Below are 19,056 nucleotides of genomic sequence, written 5' to 3' on the forward strand. Positions count from 1 at the left end.
TTGATCATTTGAATGTTTTTGAAAGTATTAGTTTCTTTAAAGTCTTTTTTGAAAATGTATAAACATTTGTAGAACACAATATAAAGTATGGAAATTCCTCCATAGAATCTTCGTAACTAACTTTAACGGGATTAACGGGATCTCCCTTCTGCTGTTTCTTATGTCGTATGCCCTTCTTTCTTTGTCAGACCACAAAAAGAGAAATTTAAAGATTGCCCCGCTCATACTCATCCATATTATGGCAGTGAAAAGAGACCGGCAACAAGCTATTAAAAAAAGATGCAAAAGTGATCTTGAGTAATCTTGAGAAGTAATCTTGATTTCTTGCAGCTTGTGTGCTTTTCTGGGCGAGTTGGAGTGAACTGCATAGTGCATAGAAACCAATGCCCAAGGTCAGGATTTTTGTTAAATAACACATTAGCGGTACAACACCCACACAATACTTGGAAGTATAAGACAAGTGTCGCATGGGACTATTCTGTGATAATTTTGTGTCTTTTAATAGCTGGTTGCTATTTACTGGCATATATATTAAGATATATATGAACAAGCACAAATGGGACATTTCTTTAAATTTCTTATTTTATGCTCTGAAAATGAAAGAAGGGTATGTGGTATTAGAACAACACAAGGGGGAGTAAATGGTGGCTTAATTAAAATTTTCTAGGGAACTATCACTATGTAAAGAGAAATGTTTAATGATTACAGTGGTGTTACCTTTATGGATTTAAACAGATACTTAAGGCTATTCCAGCTTCCCGTCAGTAAATGATTTATTACAAAGAGAATTGCAAAGATCAAGTAAATCAAAACTTACTGGCAGAGCAAGTCTTTAATTAACCTCCAATTATAATGTCACAACTAAGCCTATTAAAACTCTACTTTTCCACAATTGTGTGGAAATGATTGGTAATTTATATACCAATTTGTGTTTCTGTCAGTCAAACCAAAAACTCTGTTCCTCCCATAAAATAATTCCTTCTTTTTGTTATTTGAAAAGAAATGTACTGGATGTTTACTGGATCTGGATCTCCTGAAAGCTTTATTGTCTCTCTGCAGGCTCGGGTTTTGGCTGTACTGGACTGGGAACTGTCCACTACCGGACAGCCATTAGCAGACTTGGCCTACTTTCTCATGCCACACTATTGGCCCAGTCACTACAAAGTCATCAGCACAATGGGTGGAGTCACAGGAGTGAAAGGTGGGGCATCTCTTTTGTTGTTGTTGTTGTTTTTAAATTTTATTTATATTTCTGTGTAATTTTTGCCAGTACTGGTATTTTCTTAATTAGGGGCCAAGCACCGAAGCTGCATAGTCACCTATTATTAGGGGCCAAGCACTAGTGTTGCTTTCGTCAACGAAAATTATGACTAAATATCATCGTCAACAAACCTTTATCACGTGAAAAAAACGAGACGAGACGAGACGCAACGTGAATATTGGTCATGTGACGATGACTATAATAAGATGTATAATGCAATATTGTTGACGAATAAAAACAAGACTAAATGTGGTTTACAAAATAAAAACTATGCTAAAATGTCTCTTCATTTTCGAAAACGTTGACGAAAACGAGACGAAACGAAACGTTATGACGTTATTTTGTCTCGTTTAGTCGTTATTATTATTATTTTGCAGTATTTCTGTTTCCTGCATCTCACTTCAGGGCTGCATCAGGTCGCACTGCGCAGACACGACCGACGTCACTTCCTCACGGCATTATTAAGAAGATGACAACAAACAAAGTTAAGCAGGATTTATACTTTCACCTGGCTCCACTGACTGCGAGCGCACCTTCCGAAATGGACGAGGCTTTTATACTTGTCGCATTCGCAGTTTTACTATTCTTTGAAATGACAGGGGAGCTACGAGAAGTAATTGTCCTCTAAAACCATTGGGAGTCACCGGTGAGAAGTAATTTGCCAGTATGGCCAGTACAAGTCTTGTGATGAATGAGTTGATGAATTAATCATTTCTTTATGTACAAACTTAAAACATTATTAAACTATTGGCTGTATTTCTCATCAAACACAAGACAACTTTAAGCAAATAATGTATAATTAATATCTAAATTAATTCTAATTCTATTTTATACTATAAAAAGAAAACATACTTCAAATAAGAAGCCTCGGACAAACTATGCAAAAATAATTTTCCCCTTCACCTTATGGAGTTTGAACTTCATATTAAACTGCTTTTGTTTTACACAAACGCCAACACAGACGTGCATGTTCGGCTAGAATTGCCCTGAACTCGTGCATGTTCGGATGCAGAGTTATGCGGAAAGTTACAAAAAATGCCGTGCACTCCGCCACAAGAAATTAGTTATTGCTCACCCAAGCGAACTTGCGGACACGTCGAGTATACATCAGCCTTGACACAGAAAGGGACCGATGGTCAGCGGTTCGTCTTTGGGAGAAAAATTAGCAGATTTTATTTTATTTATTGTTTTTATTTATTTTATTTAAATGTATGTGTGTGTACTTCTAACATGTTTGGTTGGTAAAATAAATTTTGTAAATTCAAATCAGAGTGTCTTCCGTGTCTGGAATGGATGTATTCTTGAGTCTATAAGGTAACAATAATATAATCAGATAATCTTGTTTGAAATGGGTTCGTCTAAAAGAAAATGTTGGTTTCGTCTATACTACTACGTACTTTTATTATATTGACTGGGTTAAATAGAATGGCATTACTAAAAAGTCATCCGTTTTCGTCGACTAAAACTAGACTAAATGTCATCAGTTTTCATTGACTAAAATGTAATCAGTTTTCGGCGACTAATACAAGACTAGACTAAAAGGAGTATGAACGTGACTAAAACTAATAAAAACTTAAATGACAGCTTCACACAAAGACTAGACTAAAACTAAAATTAAAATAACACTACCAAGCACCGAAGGTGCTTAGGCACCTATTGTATCCGTTAGGATTCTTCTTCTTCTTTTTCTTCCTTTTTCTTCTGCCGCAAAGTCTATGGCAGCCCATAGAACTGCTTGCGGGAAAGTTGTGAAATTTGGCACACTGATAGAGGACAGTGAGAAAAGTCACCATTATCTCGAATAATGCACGAAGGAATTCTACGAAAAGCATGTAAAAATGGATGTGAGGGTATATCTCCCCATGGTTTGGCATATTGAGACCAAATAATATACGTGACCTGAGACTACCTGCAGTTTTTCAACGCAGTGCCCCCTAGTGGTCAGGAGATATAAAAAATGCATATTTTTGCTTATAACTTCTGAATGGTTTGGCCAAAAATCACAAAACTCTTTCCGTCTTTTTAGATTCGGTGCATCATGCCGAGTCAAACCATACCAAATGTTTCCATTTCAGCCATTTTGGGCATCAGCCATTTTGAATTTTGTCAAAAAATGAAATATTTTAAGAATGTTTAGACTTCATTACGAAAATCGATAGGCATCTTCGGCACCATGCCCTGATGGCACTCAAAAAGTTTTGGCGCCTCGCCACCTTGTGGTCAAAAGTTGTAAAGCAATTTATAAAAATGCTAATAACTTTTGCATACATTATAATATTGTAATGAGACTGATGTTGATAGATTCTGCTGATCATGTCGACAACATTGATACCAATATTGCTATAATTGGCTGAACTTCCTGTCTGCCATTTTGATTCATGTTGAAAACCTACTTTTTAGAACTCCTCCTAGACGTTCATCCGATTTCCACCAAATTTGGCTCGAATCATCTTCAGACCTCACTGGCAAAAAGTTATGGATTTCGTGTCTATATACAAAACGGTTCACATTTAGCGCATCAGCGAATTTGTTGGAAAGATACCAAAATGCATCTGATGCTGTATCTCTGCCAAGGTTTGACATATTTACACCAAACTTTGTATGTGCCATTGTCACGTCAAACTGGTCACGCCACATCAATTTGGTAACAGCTCCACCTATTGATCTAGAGTAATAAACCATTCATTAATTCTTAATTATGCAATTTTCAAAAATGCTAATAATTGCATTGACCTATTGTAATGAAACTGGTCTCAAAATATTCCTTTGGTCATGCTGACAACATACATATCAATTATGTCATAATAAGCCGAACTTCCTGTCGGCTATTTTGATTTATTTTGTTGAAATACTTTTTTTTTGCTCTTCTAAAAAAAATTTTTGTGTTATTTTCTATAATATAGTGTAATATTATTTTGAGTTTTTTTTGAGAGTGTTTTGTGTTTTTTGTTTTTATATGTGGAACCATTTCCGTACAGCGCTGCTACAAAATTTAGGCATGGTGACAAAATGATTCTAAGGCTATATCTCTTCAAAGCTTTGACGTAATGACACCAAACTTTGTGTGTGCCATTTTCACCTCACACAGAACACACCAAAATGATTTGATTACAGCGCCACCTATTGGCCAAATGTGATAAGCCAATTAATCACATTGATTTTTCAGCCATTTTGACAAAATTCAGCCTAAAATGGCTTCAATTTCTCATTTCTGCAGTTTGTCTGATGCTTGCTTCTGTAGTGCTTGGCCCCGTAATTGCGGCTTGCAGCTATATTTATTATTCTGCTTCTTCTTCCGCCGCAAGTCTATGGCAGCCCATAGAACCGCTTGCGTGAAAGTTGTGAAATTTGGCACACTGATAGAGAACAGTGGGAAAAGTCACAATAGCGAATTTGGAGTCTCTAATTCTAACTCTCTAGCGCAACCACTTGTCCAAAATTGTAATTTCTATATGCTAATAATTTTTGAACCATAAGACACAGAAGGAAAAAAAAAATTCACTGAATCCTTGGCTCATGCCGAGTCGAATGAATACCAAAAATGCAAAAATCGCAAGGTTTAGTTTTTTCGTTATATATAATTGTTATAATAATAACTGACACTACCTGTAGTGTTTCGGCACAGTGCCACCTAGTGGTCAGGCGATATGACCAAATGGCTATTTTTGCTAATAACTTCTGAATGGTTTGACCAAAAATGACAAAACTGACCTCTTTAAATGGGGTGCATCATGCTGAGTCAAACCATACCAAATGTTTCCATTTAAGCCATTTTGGACGTTGGCCATTTTGAATTTTGTCAAAAAATGCAATATTTTAAGAACACTTAGATTTTGTTATTATGAAAATCGGTATGCATCTTCGGCCCCATGCCCTGATGGCACTCAAAAACTTTGGGCGCAGTGCCAAATCTTAAAATGGTTTTAATTACTCATTCCTGCTGTTGGTCTGAAGCTTGCTTGTTTAGAGCTTGACCCTGTAAGCCCCTAGAGCCGCTTGCGGGAAAGTTGTGAAATTTGGCACAGTAATAGAGGACAGACTAAAAACTAACCATAGCAAATTTGAAGTTTCTAACTCAAACTCTCTAGCTTCACCACTTGTTCAAAATTTTAAAAATGTTATGCTAACTTTTGAACCCTAAGCCACATAAGAAAAATTATTTTTTTCCTCTGAATCGTTTTTCAAGGCTTAGAATATATGGTTGACCTTTCATTCTTCAGGTCAACCATATATTCATGGAAAAAAAAAAAATCGGTTTGAATAAGGAAAACAATAACTTTGCCATGGTATCCTTTCAAGTGTTAAAGTTGCCATAGTCATTGCATGTTTTGCATGTGCTGCCCCGGCCCTGGAAAAAAGCTCAGGCTCAGGATTTTTTATTTATTTTTTTGCTTTAACCCCCGATTAATCCATACGTTGCTTTTGAACAGGAATTCCCTCTCCAGATGACCTTATCTCCATTTACTGTCATCGTCGAGGCATCCCAAACTCTCTTCCCCAGCAAAACTTCTTCATTGCCATGGCTATTTTCAAAATGGCTGCAATTGCACAGGTATTGAGTTTAAAAGTTAATGCAGACCATGTCAAGCAATTGTGGTTAAAACAAAGTTAAACTGTGCCAGTCAGATATAGACATTCAATGATACGGAGAAGGTAAATTCACCTGCTGCAAAGGGGCAGTTTTTATTTCACAAAATGACAGTTAAAGCTATTGTAGATATATTTATCCAAGCTTATTACATGAGTTCTTATCAAATTATGAAATTAATTGATATGAAATATGTAATATGTAAATATTGTATGTTGAAGTATTTATTATTTGAGAAAAAGAGAGTTGAGTGCTAAGAGAGACATGAATCTAAGCACGTCTATATATCGTTCAACAATTTGGGGTTAGGAAGATTTTTTTTTTTAAGAAATTAATGCTTTTATTCAGTAAGGATGTATTAAATTGATCATGAGTGACAGTAAAGACATTCATATTTGCCATCACAGGAATAAATTACAGATTAAAATATATTAAAATTAAAAACTGTTATTTTAAATTGTAATTGTATTAAAATATTTATTTCAAAAACATTAAATCTTACCAACTCCAAACTTTTGAACACTTTGCTAGTGTAAGCAGGAAAATCATTGGTTGGGACAACAGTTAATTATAGGCTACTTGTTAATGGGCATTATACAAATATATTTTTCTGCATTAAAGACAAGTCAGATTCAAGTATCCCTGAACCATGTAACAAAATGAGAGAAGTGTATTTTAATAAACATATTAATTGGAGGCTGATGACTTTACTCCCAGAATGCCAGTTGTGTAGTTCAAGGTAAGGCAAGGCAAGGCAAGTTTATTTATATAGCACATTTCGTACACAATGGTAATTCAAAGTGCTTTACATAAAAGAAGGTAAAATAATCATGAAGAAAAATAATTACAAAAATAAAACAAGCAATTATAAAAACATAAAACAAGCAATTTTAAAAACATAAAACAAGCAATTTTAAAACATTGGAAATGATTTAAAAATTGACTTATTTAAAATGAATTTAAAACAGATTAAAAATAGAAAATGATTTTACATAGAATACAGTGAATATGTAAAATACAGTGCAATCAATTCGGACATCGCACAGTGCTCATTCAACAAATGCACAGCTAAACAGATGAGTTTTGAGTCTAGATTTAAATGTGACTAATGTTTTAGCATATCTGATCTCTTCCGGAAGCTGATTCCAGCTGCGGGCGGCATGGTAACTAAAAGCGGACTCCCCTTGTTTTGTGTGAACCCTTGGTATTTCTAACTGACTCGATCCTAATGATCTGAGTGGTCTGTTAGGTTTATATTCAGTGAACATATCTGCAATATATTTTGGTCCTAGGTCATTGAGTGATTCATAAACGAGTAAAAGTACTTTAAAATCAATCCTAAATGTAACTGGAAGCCAGTGTAAGGACCTGAGGACTGGTGTGATATGCTCAGATTTTCTGGTTCTAGTCAGAATCCTGGCAGCAGCGTTCTGGATGAGCTGCAGCTGTCTAATGGTCTTTTTGGGAAGGCCGGTGAGGAGACCATTACAGTAGTCCACCCTGCTGGTGATAAAGGCATGAACAAGTTTCTCTAAGTCTTGACTGGAAACAAAACATCTAATTCTTGCAGTGTTTTTAAGATGATAGTATGCTGATTTAGAAGGCATGAACAAGTTTCTCTAAGTCTTGACTGGAAACAAAACATCTAATTCTTGCAATTCCTGACTTGATTTTTAGTTGTTAGACCCCTAGATTCAAGGTATGCATTCACCTTGAAAACTTCATCTTTGTTTCCAAATGCAATAAGTTTTTTCCTTGTTTAACTGAAGAAAGTTCTGGCACATCCAACTATTAATTTCATCAATACATTGGCAGAGGGAGTCAATGGGGCTGTAGTCATTTGGCGATAAGGCTAGGTAAATCTGGGTATCATCAGCAAAGCTGTGATAGGCAATTTGGTTCTTTCTCATTATCTGACTTAGTGGGAGCATATACAGGCTAAACAAGAGCGGTGCCAGAATTGAGCCTTGTGGGACTCCGCATGTCATGGACGTCCACTTAGACTTATGCTCTCCTAGACTCACATAATAACCTCTCCCTTCTAAGTATGACCTGAACCATTTGAGTACCATCCCAGAAAGCCCGACCCAGTTTTCCAGTCTCTCTAGTAGTATGTTATGATCGACAGTGTCAAACGCAGCACTGAGATCTAGCAATACCAGCATTGATATTTTACAAGAGTCAGAATTTAAGCGAATATCATTTATTATCTTAATGAGCGCTGTCTCTGTGCTGTGATGCAGTCGGAAACCAGATTGAAAATTGTCCAGGTATCCATTTGAGTTTAAGTATTTGTTCACCTGATTAAAAAACTACCTTTTCTATAATTTTGCCTATAAAGGGAGATTAGATATTGGTCTATAATTGCTCAAAATGGTGTTATCAAGATTGCTCTTTTTTCAGGAGGGGCTTTACAACTGCAGTTTTCAGGGAGTTTGGAAATGTCCCAGAAAGAAGTGAGGCGTTCACCACTTCTAAGAGATCTGCTTCTAAACAGTTAAGCACACTTTTTAAAAAAGATGTGGGAAGTGTGTCAAGATAGCAGGTTGACGATTTTAGGTGCTGCACTATTTCTTCCAAAATTTTGCTATCAATTGCTTCAAAAATAGACATAGTATCTTTTTGATATTGCGTCCAGATCTGTCTGACCTCTGCATTACTTGAGGATGTGCTAATTGCCTTCCTGATATTAATGATCTTCTCAGAAAAGAAGGAAGCAAACTCATTGCATTTGCTAACTGAGAGCATTTCAGTGGGAATCTGACTTGGGGGGGTTTGTCAGTCTCTCAACAGTGGCAAAAAGAGTACGAGTGTTGTTTAAGTTACTGTTTATAAGGTTTGAGAAGAAATTCTGTCTAGCTGTGGCTTGTTTCACATTAAAAGCATGAAGGCTGTCTTTATAGATGTTATAGTGAATTTCAAGTTTTGTCTTCCGCCACATCCGCTCGGCTTTTCTGCATTGTCTTTTCATACTCTGGACTGCTGTTGATCTTCTCCAAACTGATTTCTGTCTGTTTGTTTTCTTACTGACTATTATTGGAGCAATATCATCAATAACATTCTTAACTTTTGAGTTAAAGGAATCAAGGAGAATATCAACAGAGTCTGCAGAAATGCTTGGTGTTAGAGATATAGCCTCCATAAACCGCACACTAGTGTTCTCGTTGATGCATCTCCTTCTGACAGAGACAGATCTAGATTCAGTGGTAGCAGAGATCAATATATCAAAGAAAATACAGAAGTGATCAGATAGTACTACGTCCTTAATAACAATGGATGAAATGTTTAGACCCCTACTGATGATTAAATCTAGAGTGTGTCCACCTTTGTGTGTGGGTCCATGCACATGCTGAATCAGGTCAAAAGTGTTTAGAACCGTTATCATTTCTTTTGTAATTTTGTTTTCTGCATTATCTATATGAATATTAAAATCCCCTGCAATAGCAAAACAATCAAACTCTGAGGAAATCATTGATAGCATTTCTGTGACCTCTTCAACAAAGGCTGGAGAGTATTTTGGAGGCCTGTAAATAATGATAAACAGAATGCGTGGAGCACCTTTCAGCACAATCCCTAGATATTCAAAAGACAAGTACTGACCAAATGACATTTGCTTGCATTGATAGACATCTTTAAATAGAGCAGCTACACCTCCACCTCTCCTAACAGTCCAGCAGACACTCATGAAAGTAAAGTTAGGAGGGGCTGCTTCATTGAGGACTGTTGCACTGCAGCTGTCTTCTAGCCATGTTTCATTTAGAAACATAAAATCCAGATTGTTTATGGTTATAAAGTCATTGATTAGAAATGATTTATTTTTTAGTGAGCGAATGTTTAAAAATGCTAACTTGATGGCAGTACTTTGTGTCTTTACATCAATCTTAGTTTGATGCATTATAGGCCGCAGATTAGATGAGTTTGCCCTTGAGCTTGAAATGACCTTAGACTTTCTATCACGTGATAAAACTGAAATTGAGAAAGCTACAGGCACACTGGGTTCACTTGTTCTGTAAACATTTGTGAATGTTGCTGCTATTATAGCGGGGACCCGACACATATCACTGAGAGCTGCTATCAGTTGTTTTTGGTTCACCTACAGCAGATGGAGGGTTTGGGCCCTGGCGTTGTGGCAGCGGTCGGAGAGCTCTCACAGGAGCAGGGCCCACAGGCTTTGGTGGTTGGGGGGCCCGCCGTTTTTTTGGTGATATTTGCGAGCTTGCAGCGAATGAGTGAGAGAGTTTAGTCCCAGCATACACCAATTCCTCCATTTTCTGTGAGAAGCACAGAAGTGGAGATGCTGGAGAGAGGGATAATGTGTCCGGTGAGAGGGCCTGTGTCTCTGGTGTTTCCAGTGACTGTGATATGTTGTCCTGGCTTCCCTGGCTTCCCTGGATTCCCTGGCTGTTTTCCAGAAGGTCGTCCTTGGGTGCTGAGTCTTGTATCTGTTTTGATACATCACAGTCTGTCTGTGAGGAGCTCTGTGGGCAGGGCTCAGCCGGGATAGTGTCCATCAGCAGTGCTTGTTGTGGCTGGATGGGTGTTATCAGTGTCCTTGTGGGATATGTCAACCACATGATGACTCGGACCTGGTGTGTGTGTGCTGAATGAATTGACATACTCTGCTGAAGGATGGCGTAAGCAGAAGTAGATATTGTCCTTAAGCACTCTAGCTCAAAGTTTGTTAGGGTGGAGGCCATCCGGTTTAAACAGTTGTCTATGGCCCCAGAACAGATTGAAGTTGTCGATGAAATTCACTCCTTTTATATTGCAATATCTTTGTAGCCATGTGTTTCAGCCCAAGCAACCGTGAAAACATATTTGTTCCCCTTGCTGGGAAGTGGTCCACTGATGAACGACTGAACTTTGAGTCTTCGAAGTGTTTCAAAGAGTTCACTGAATCCTTCTTAAGGAGTTCTGACTGCTCTTTCCGAATATCATTCTATCCCACATGGATGATGATTCGATTTGCAGTCTTGTGCTTCATCAGAATGTTCTGAAGTTCCTTGTTCACATCAGAAACCGTTGCTTGAGGAAGGCAGCATGTTGTTGTAGTCCTGCTACTGATGTTTCTGATAATAGAGTCACCCACTATCAGAGTCCTGGGCTTGGCTGCGCTCTGAGCTGAATGCCGCTGTCTGCTCGACCTTGAGTGCCTGTTAGTAGCAGTGTTAGCTGCTGGTTGATCCGATACATGTTTAATCACATTTGGGGATTCCTCACCCACATTCATTAATGCTTCAAATCTGTTCTCAAGATGTATAGGGGGTGGCAGAATACCAGTATTCACAAGCCTTGTCATAGTCGAATCTGGGGTAGAGGATGTTACAGCAGCAATACGAGAAACTCGTGACAATCTGATGTCTCGTGTTCTTTTGGGTCTTGCTCCCTGTTTGTGCCATCGATTAGTGTGGCGATCAGTTTCGGCTTGTTCCTCTACACTTGGTATAAACTGTTGAGATTCAGAAGATTCATGGGACTCACCGGCTGTATGCTGAGAGGGTCCATGACGACGGTCTGCTGAGTGTTCCGCCTGTTTTTGGAAGTCCAGCGAGTAACTTTGTTTCAAGAACCACAATCCTTTGTAGAAGTTTGCAGCAGTTCATGCAACAAGTATATTCAACAGGAGGCATTTTCTCTCTGAATGTAGGCAGTTGTATTCCCGTCTCCGGAATGTAAGCTGCTGGCAGTGGGAGGCAAAGTCTTCTTTTTGTAGTAAAATTCCAGTCCCAAAGAGTTTTTAGTTTTAGTGTTTGTGGCAAAAATCTGTTGTTTGAGCCCTGTGCTGATCTGCTGAAGTAAAAATCTTAGAAAAATCTGAGAAAAGTACAGAAATAAGAAGCAAAGCGCAGAGCAGAGCAGTAAGCTAGAACGTCCGAACGGTAGCAAAGCCGGAAGCACAGGTAGGAAAAAATTGGTAAACCTTGTGTTGATTTTGTTTTTTTGTAAAGTTTTGTTATGAGCAGAGTTTTTGTGATGATTTTTTTCTCTGTGTCAGGAAAGTACACAGTGTATAAACTTACTAAGTACTTTTTTGTTTCCCAATTTTAGGGGATCTATGCAAGGCATTTGTTGGGCAATGCCAGTTCTCTTAATGCAGCTGAGTTTGAAGAGAGTGTGGAGCCCTTAGCTGAGCTGGGTTTACAGATCGCCCTCAGGTACAAAATCACAATCTTAACTCTACATGCACATTAGAGTAAATACCTGCATGACAGATAATTTGTTAATGATTATTTTCAGGTTTTCTAAAAGACATTTTAAGGATACATTTCATTATTAACCAGTTTTGTTTAATAAGCAATCTGTGTTTTGGTTGTATTTTTGTGGCTTATTTTTGAGGTTGTTTCGTTAGAATCAGAATATGTAATTAAAGGTGTTCTCATGTAAGCAGGGTATATGATTATTGTTTGTATTTTTATTGTCAGGGTATGTGTTTTAAAATTTTAATTATATGTAATTATAAATGTTGATAATATTTTATAAAGGATGCATTTTTTTATCTGCAGCTCCACGTTAGCTATGCCAATCTCTGATGAGCTGTTCATGCTGTCACCCAAAGGTCAGGCTGTCCTTCAGCATGTGAAAGAGTTCATGATAAAGCATGTACTTCCTGCCCAACAGGTCAGCACTGCCATCATCTCTGTTGGACACGCCTCACGTTAATACCATGAGTACATAAAGATATAAAATTATAAATACTATAAATTATAAATACTTAAAAGTGAAAGGTAAATAAAAAATTACTAAATAATGATAATGATTAAATAATTAAAAAAGATAAAAAGATTAATAAATCTTCATTCAAAATAAAAAGATTATTATCCCCCCCCCTCAATATTTCATTATGTTTTTAGGAAGTAAAAGAGTACTACGCCAAGCACAAAGACACACCTGAGAGATGGCTCACACCTGCTGTAATGGAGGAATTGAAGGTGATGATACATACAATCATACATTATTTACATATAGTATCATCATATCATGTCATATAAGTAAGATTTTAAATAGTTAAATGAATTATTAGTTTTTCATCAAGGATGCCTTAAGTTGATCAAAAGTGATTGCTATTTTTATTTCAAATAAACGTCGTTGTTTTGAATTTAATATTTATCAAAGAAGTCATGGTTTCCACAAAAATATTAAAATAAATTAAACATGAAAATCAGTTATTTTAAATAATGATACAATTTCACATTATTAAAATTTTACTGTATTTTTGTCTTGGTGAACAAAATGTAAGAAAATTATACAAACTCAAAACTTGAACACACAATAATGCATCTGATTAAACTGTAGTTGGGAGGATGTTCTTTGTATGTATTAATGAAGTCCTTGTGAGCAGGCAAAGGCTCGAGCTGCAGGCCTGTGGAATTTGTTTCTTTCTGCTGAGAGTGGCCTCTCTCAGCTGGATTATGCTCATATTGCAGAGGAGACCGGACGCTGCTTCTACGCCCCCGAAGTCTTCAACTGCCAGGCCCCAGGTGGGTGTGTGTTTCTTCATAAGTCAGAAATGTTACTGTTTTTATGGAGCTTTTAGATTATGGCTTTAAGGTTCTTAAGGTACATTCATACTTAGGGTTTTATACTGCAGAATGATAAAATAACATGAATTATACACAGATTTACAGCTATAATTAGTTTTTTTTAGATAATGTGATTCTGCCATATTTATTGTAAGTTATATGTCACAAGTTTGTGTTATGTAGAAATCCTCTGTTTACAACAAAAAAAATCTTTATCAACGCTACATCTATATATGCAATAGGTTTTGTCAAGTTTTACACACCAGCATTGTATAGAAAGTATAAATGGTTTAAATGGTAGCACTAATATGTAAAATTGTTCTTCTTCTTATATGTAAAATTTTTCCCTTATGTGACATATGGCAGAGTGAAATGGCTTCTTGAAAAAAAAAAAATAAAAAAAAAAAATAGTAGCGCAGGACTTGAATTTGTTCTTCGGGATTCGATTGTTGAATCGTTTTGATTTGCCAATTGCTGCAATTTCATGTTGGTGACAGGTTGTTGGAGGGAAGGGATTACTGACCCGCCCGATTGCATACAGTATGTTAATTATTATGAGGGTACATGATTTAAAATGATGTGAACAAATAAACCATTTATAACAAACACTGCAACATTTCAGAAAAGTATAAGAAATCTCCATTTTGATTCGACTGTATAACTCTCTAACAGACACTGGCAATATGGAAGTTCTGCACCTGTTTGGCACTGAGGAACAGAAGAGGCTCTGGCTGGAGCCCTTATTAAGAGGAGACATACGGTCTTGCTTCTGTATGACAGGTAATGTGTAAAATTTACTAATTGACTATTCAATCTAAAGAAAACCTTGTTTAATTAAGCTGGTGTCAGGTTTGTAGATGCAATTGGACATGTTACTTTGGTGGACATGTGTCTTTGAGATGTTTACATATTCATTAAACAGCTGGACAGAGCATAACATATTGGAACAGAAAATAGTTGTCTCTAGACTGTTTCAAAACTTGGACAAACTCAAGCCTTTCTAATGTGACATATTCTTTAGTACTCACTTGACTTAAAAGGAGGATTTAAAATTAATTTGATAATGAGATCTGTGTTCAATGAGTGAACAAGGAGAGAAATAGCTGTTCGATTAGATCGAGGAAAAACGAAATGATTTTGATTCTCTTGCTAATTGAGTTAGCCAAAAGATGACTATAGATTGTGTGAGCTCGTGTAAAAAGGCATCAAGTTTCTCAACATATACAGATGGTGCTGTAATGCCCCCAGAGTTTTCAGATGTCTTGATGTATGACAATTTCCCCCATTATTTATCCCTGTATGTGTGCATGTGTGTGGTTTTAGCTGTCATACTACAGACAATAGCTGTAATTCTTATTTTTGATTGTGTAACAAATATCAGATGTTATATAAAATATCTACACTAGGTTATCATTTCCACTTTGACAGCCTCTCTCTGTTTGTTTTGTCACTCTGTTGTTAACCACCAGATATTAGCCCCCCACCAATTTACAAAAACATGATAAAATGTTTTAGAGCTTGGCTTAACTAGTAGACAAAATGCACATTCATTATAAAAATGGCACTGGATTTTAGGATCTTAAAAAATTACCTAATTTTTCCAGGTCTAGAAATCCCTCATATACCCAGGTTTTCCAAGATGGTTGAGGGGGTGAATTGAAATAAATAAAGTTCTTTATTTTTATTTTTTGTCTACTTTTAAATCTTTTAAATTAATTTTGAGCTCCCCTAGTGGGCCACTAAGCCAACCTTGACCTTGACCATTTAGTACACATAGTAGCAAAGAAGTACTCTTTTGTGAATCTTCAACAACGTATTGTCATATAAATATTCAATAAATAATTTGTGAGTTTCAGTTTTTTTTTTGACCAATTGATTAAAAAGACTTCCTCATGTTAGCCATTTGTTCATGAACCAGACTACAGTGGTAATGTTTGTTTGTGGATCATTGACAATTAAGTGAGTCCACAATAATGAAAAGGAAAAATCTTTTAGAAGTCTATATTAAAAGGTGTTTTAAAAATTACAGTTCTTAGAAATGTGATCTTTGTACGTACACAGTGTTTATATTGTTTTGAAAAAAAAAAAATGCTATTTTCAAGAAATTATTTCATTTAATAAATAATTTAATAAAATGTTATGTGTGTGTACTTTGTATTGATCGTTTTCAAAAACATTTTGACGTTTGTGAAACAGTCAAATTATACTTCAAGAGACTTATGAGTTCCTTTGCTGAAACAAATAATGCAAAACACAATGTTGGAGAATTTTTCTTTTTAAATAGAACAAGTGGTGGTGGGGGGGGGTTAAAATTCCTTGACTGCTTTTTTTCTAAAATGATTTTCATCACTGATCCTAGTAATCCTAGTAATCTGTCTGTTTTTCTCTATTCTAGAACCGGATGTTGCTTCAAGTGATGCCACAAACATGAAGTGCACCCTTCACAAAGACAAAGACCATTTTATCATTAATGGAAAAAAGTGGTGGAGCAGCGGTAAGTGTGTGAATGTCACAGTACAAGACTGAAAGTAGGAGTGGAGAGGAAATATTTTGTTTGTCAGTTGTCAAGAAAATTAATTGTGATTTTTAGCGTTTTACTCCTGTGGAGACTAAACACGTTAAAAGGAAAACTGAACAGCGGGAGTTTAGATTTCATAGCCTTAGTGTTTTAACCAATATCTTACCACAAAGACATAAAGAAATATATCACTAGAATGATTCATCCCATAAAACGAACTCATTCATCCAAATCTTCTTGATGACTGGCATGACATTTAAAAAGCATTAAAGATGTTTACACAAACCAGCTATGAAGAATCTGTGAACGATAAACACAGAATTGGAGAACTCAAAGCAATCACAACGGGTGGCAAAGCAGAAACAGACCAATTAGTCAAAGTTCCCGCCTTCAGCTTCAAAGACCTAGAACTGAGTTGCAAGGATAAGCCCGCTATTATCTCTTCCTGCCTTTGACAAGATTCAGAAAAAGTAGCATTTTGAAGGGTTTTCCCATTGCAAATGACAGGCTAACATAATTTGGTAAAAGTTTTTTTTTTGTTTTTTGTTTTTATACACCTCATTTTCCACTTGAAAATGAATCATCATGAATCATCTCTGAGTCATTTTCAAAATGAATAAGCTAGAATGAACAGTCTACTATAAGAGCTGTAAACTCACCCTCTCTTGTTTTCATTTTCATTTATATTTTTAGGAAAGCTGACCGCAGGCATGCATAATTGCATTTTATAGACGTGTGGAACAGCAGTTGCACGATACAGAGATTAAAAAGAATCTTTATGTGATTAAAGGCAGTTTTACCATTTACTGTGGTGAGATAACATCAATGATCAGGGTTTAATCCTGCATTTCATCCTGTTTACAATGCCCAAGGTTGTTTTTCAGCCTGTATGGGATGTTTAATGTTGCTTTGGTATTTGTCTCTTAGACACTGTCCCTTGTAGAACATTCCACATAGGTCTAGCTGTGGGTCTTTGTGGTTGAGGGGCCTTCTGAATTAAACATCCTCAAAGCATGACAAAGGACCAAAGGCCTGTTGTACTCTGTCTCATCACACCAAATTAACTCCATAAAGTCTGAACTGGCTTTAAACAGGGTTCGTACAAGGTGCTTGAAATACTTGAATTGGACTTTTTGAAATTTAAGTCCTGGAAAACCCTTGAAAACAGCCATATTTATGAAAAGGTACTTGAAAAGTATTTTAATGTTTAAAAGGCAGTAAATATGAAACTGGTGTTAATTTATGTTTTTCGACAAAAACAACATTTTCTTGCTAAATTAACGATGCAGCATGTCTAAATACAGAGCCACTTCACCCAACTGGCCGGAGCGCACGCGATCTCGCGATATAACACCTTGAGGTGAAAAGCGGTCATTGAATTTGTGGTGACACCTTTGATAGTGCTTGCATTATATTGTTCGGTCTTTTATTGCATGTGCTGTTTGATTGGGTTTCACTGTTATCATTTACAAGCGTGGAGCACATCTCCATCTCAGCCGCTCGGTCCACAAACTCTTCCTCTGCATAAGCTGTGGGTTTGGGTTGCTTAACATTCATCTGGGAAAACAGTGCATGTTATCTCAGTAGATTTATAAAGTAAATCTTTTAGCAACCCATTTAGAAACCCATGGCAACACAAGAGAATACATCAACATATTTCTATATGCGATTTTTTTGTACATCGCAATTTCAAAATAAAAGTTTAAGCACTAGCTCAAAGTTTGCATGTGACCAAATATTAAAATTACATGGATTTAAACGTTGTTGAATCACGCTGTAAAGTGAAGCATCGCCAGGCTGCTGGTGCCAACTGCAGGTATTTGTTATAATACTTATTGTATTTAAGTTGGTTATGTTCATATTATGTAGTATAGGCATATTACTTTATGTATTTTAACAGTGTTCAATAAAACCATGTGATTACTTGGTTTTGATACTTTATTCAAAACAATTATTATTCTCATCGTTAGTTTAATATATATAAATGTAGTCATACTAAAGCCTGTTTTTCACTTATGTCTATTTTTATTACCAAAAAATATCAGATTACTCAATTGTCAAAATAATCAGTAGATTACTTGATTACCAAAATAATTGTTAGTTATGGCTCTAAATTAGTTAAAATATGTCAAAATACATCCACATTGTTTTGCGGAGCTCATTGTCTTGCTTTTTGTGATTAAAAGACAAATATTTTGTCATTGAAAATTTCTTAAAAATAGTATTATAATATTGTCTTGTTCTAGTGAACTAAGTATCTTTATTTTGTCTAATCTCATGAGCTAAATGTACTGTCACACCCCTAGTGTCCATGGTTTTGATATAGCTTATAATTTTCCAAGTGTATGATGAAGCTTTTACTCTTCAGGTTAATCATATATTCATGAAAAAAAAAAAAAAAGTTTTTTTTTTTTTTTTATGAATGTCTGTGCATCAGCACTACTATTGCATGTAACAGTTTGCCCATTTGAAACCGCCAGTATCACATGAAACCATATTATTTTGTTACCTCATAAATCCTGTTTCAAAGAAATATGATTTGGAAATACATATGACATACAAAATGTTTTGGATGGTGAAGTTTACGGGTGGTCGTTTCAAAGTTATAAGAGAAAAATATCTTCAGATATGAATGGTGACAAGTTGTGAGATCTTTTTGTTTGATCTGACTTGTCACCAAAGTCATTTTGTGTGTCTCTGAGGAGTTTTAAAATACTGTCATCAGCGTACAATTTGTGATCTTTGTGTCCTTGAGCAGTGGAAATTCCAACTTTCCAGTGCTATCTCTTTCCTATTTTAACCCGCACAAGATGTACAGATTCATCATCAGTACAAAGGGTAAATTATAAGTGTGACAAATCCAATTCATTTGGTTACAAGATGAGCCTGTCTTGTGTAAGAGTTCCATATCTCCGTTTTTTTTTTTTTTGTTGTTTTGAGAGAGGCACAGATGGTTTTTTTCACTACTATCATAAACCACCATCAGTTCTGGGGACTGTTAAACATATCTTTATTGTTGAGACATGTGGAATGAATTTCAAACAGTTAATCATAGACAGTGTAATGACAGTCAATGGCCAAACACTTCACGTTTCATCTAAGAGCCTTTGGAAAGTACACTTAACTGCAGTCCAAACTTGTTGCATCTTTCAGGTTTGTTTTTCCACTA

General features: G+C 36.1%; 1 protein-coding gene across 1 annotated transcript in view; it reads left to right on the plus strand.

Moving 5' to 3' along the window:
• The window catches only part of acad11 (acyl-CoA dehydrogenase family, member 11), a 187,544-nt gene that overhangs the window by 11,120 nt on the left and 157,368 nt on the right, over nt 1-19,056 (plus strand). Inside the window, exons 6-13 of the mRNA XM_042752009.1 lie at nt 1,060-1,201; nt 5,692-5,813; nt 11,898-12,004; nt 12,353-12,467; nt 12,701-12,778; nt 13,189-13,327; nt 14,042-14,149; nt 15,765-15,863. Of these exons, the coding sequence (XP_042607943.1) occupies nt 1,060-1,201; nt 5,692-5,813; nt 11,898-12,004; nt 12,353-12,467; nt 12,701-12,778; nt 13,189-13,327; nt 14,042-14,149; nt 15,765-15,863 (910 nt within the window). The remainder of the gene's footprint in view (nt 1-1,059; nt 1,202-5,691; nt 5,814-11,897; nt 12,005-12,352; nt 12,468-12,700; nt 12,779-13,188; nt 13,328-14,041; nt 14,150-15,764; nt 15,864-19,056) is intronic.

This window comes from Cyprinus carpio, chromosome B24 (assembly GCF_018340385.1).
Source record: "Cyprinus carpio isolate SPL01 chromosome B24, ASM1834038v1, whole genome shotgun sequence".
Classification (NCBI taxonomy): domain Eukaryota; kingdom Metazoa; phylum Chordata; class Actinopteri; order Cypriniformes; family Cyprinidae; genus Cyprinus; species Cyprinus carpio.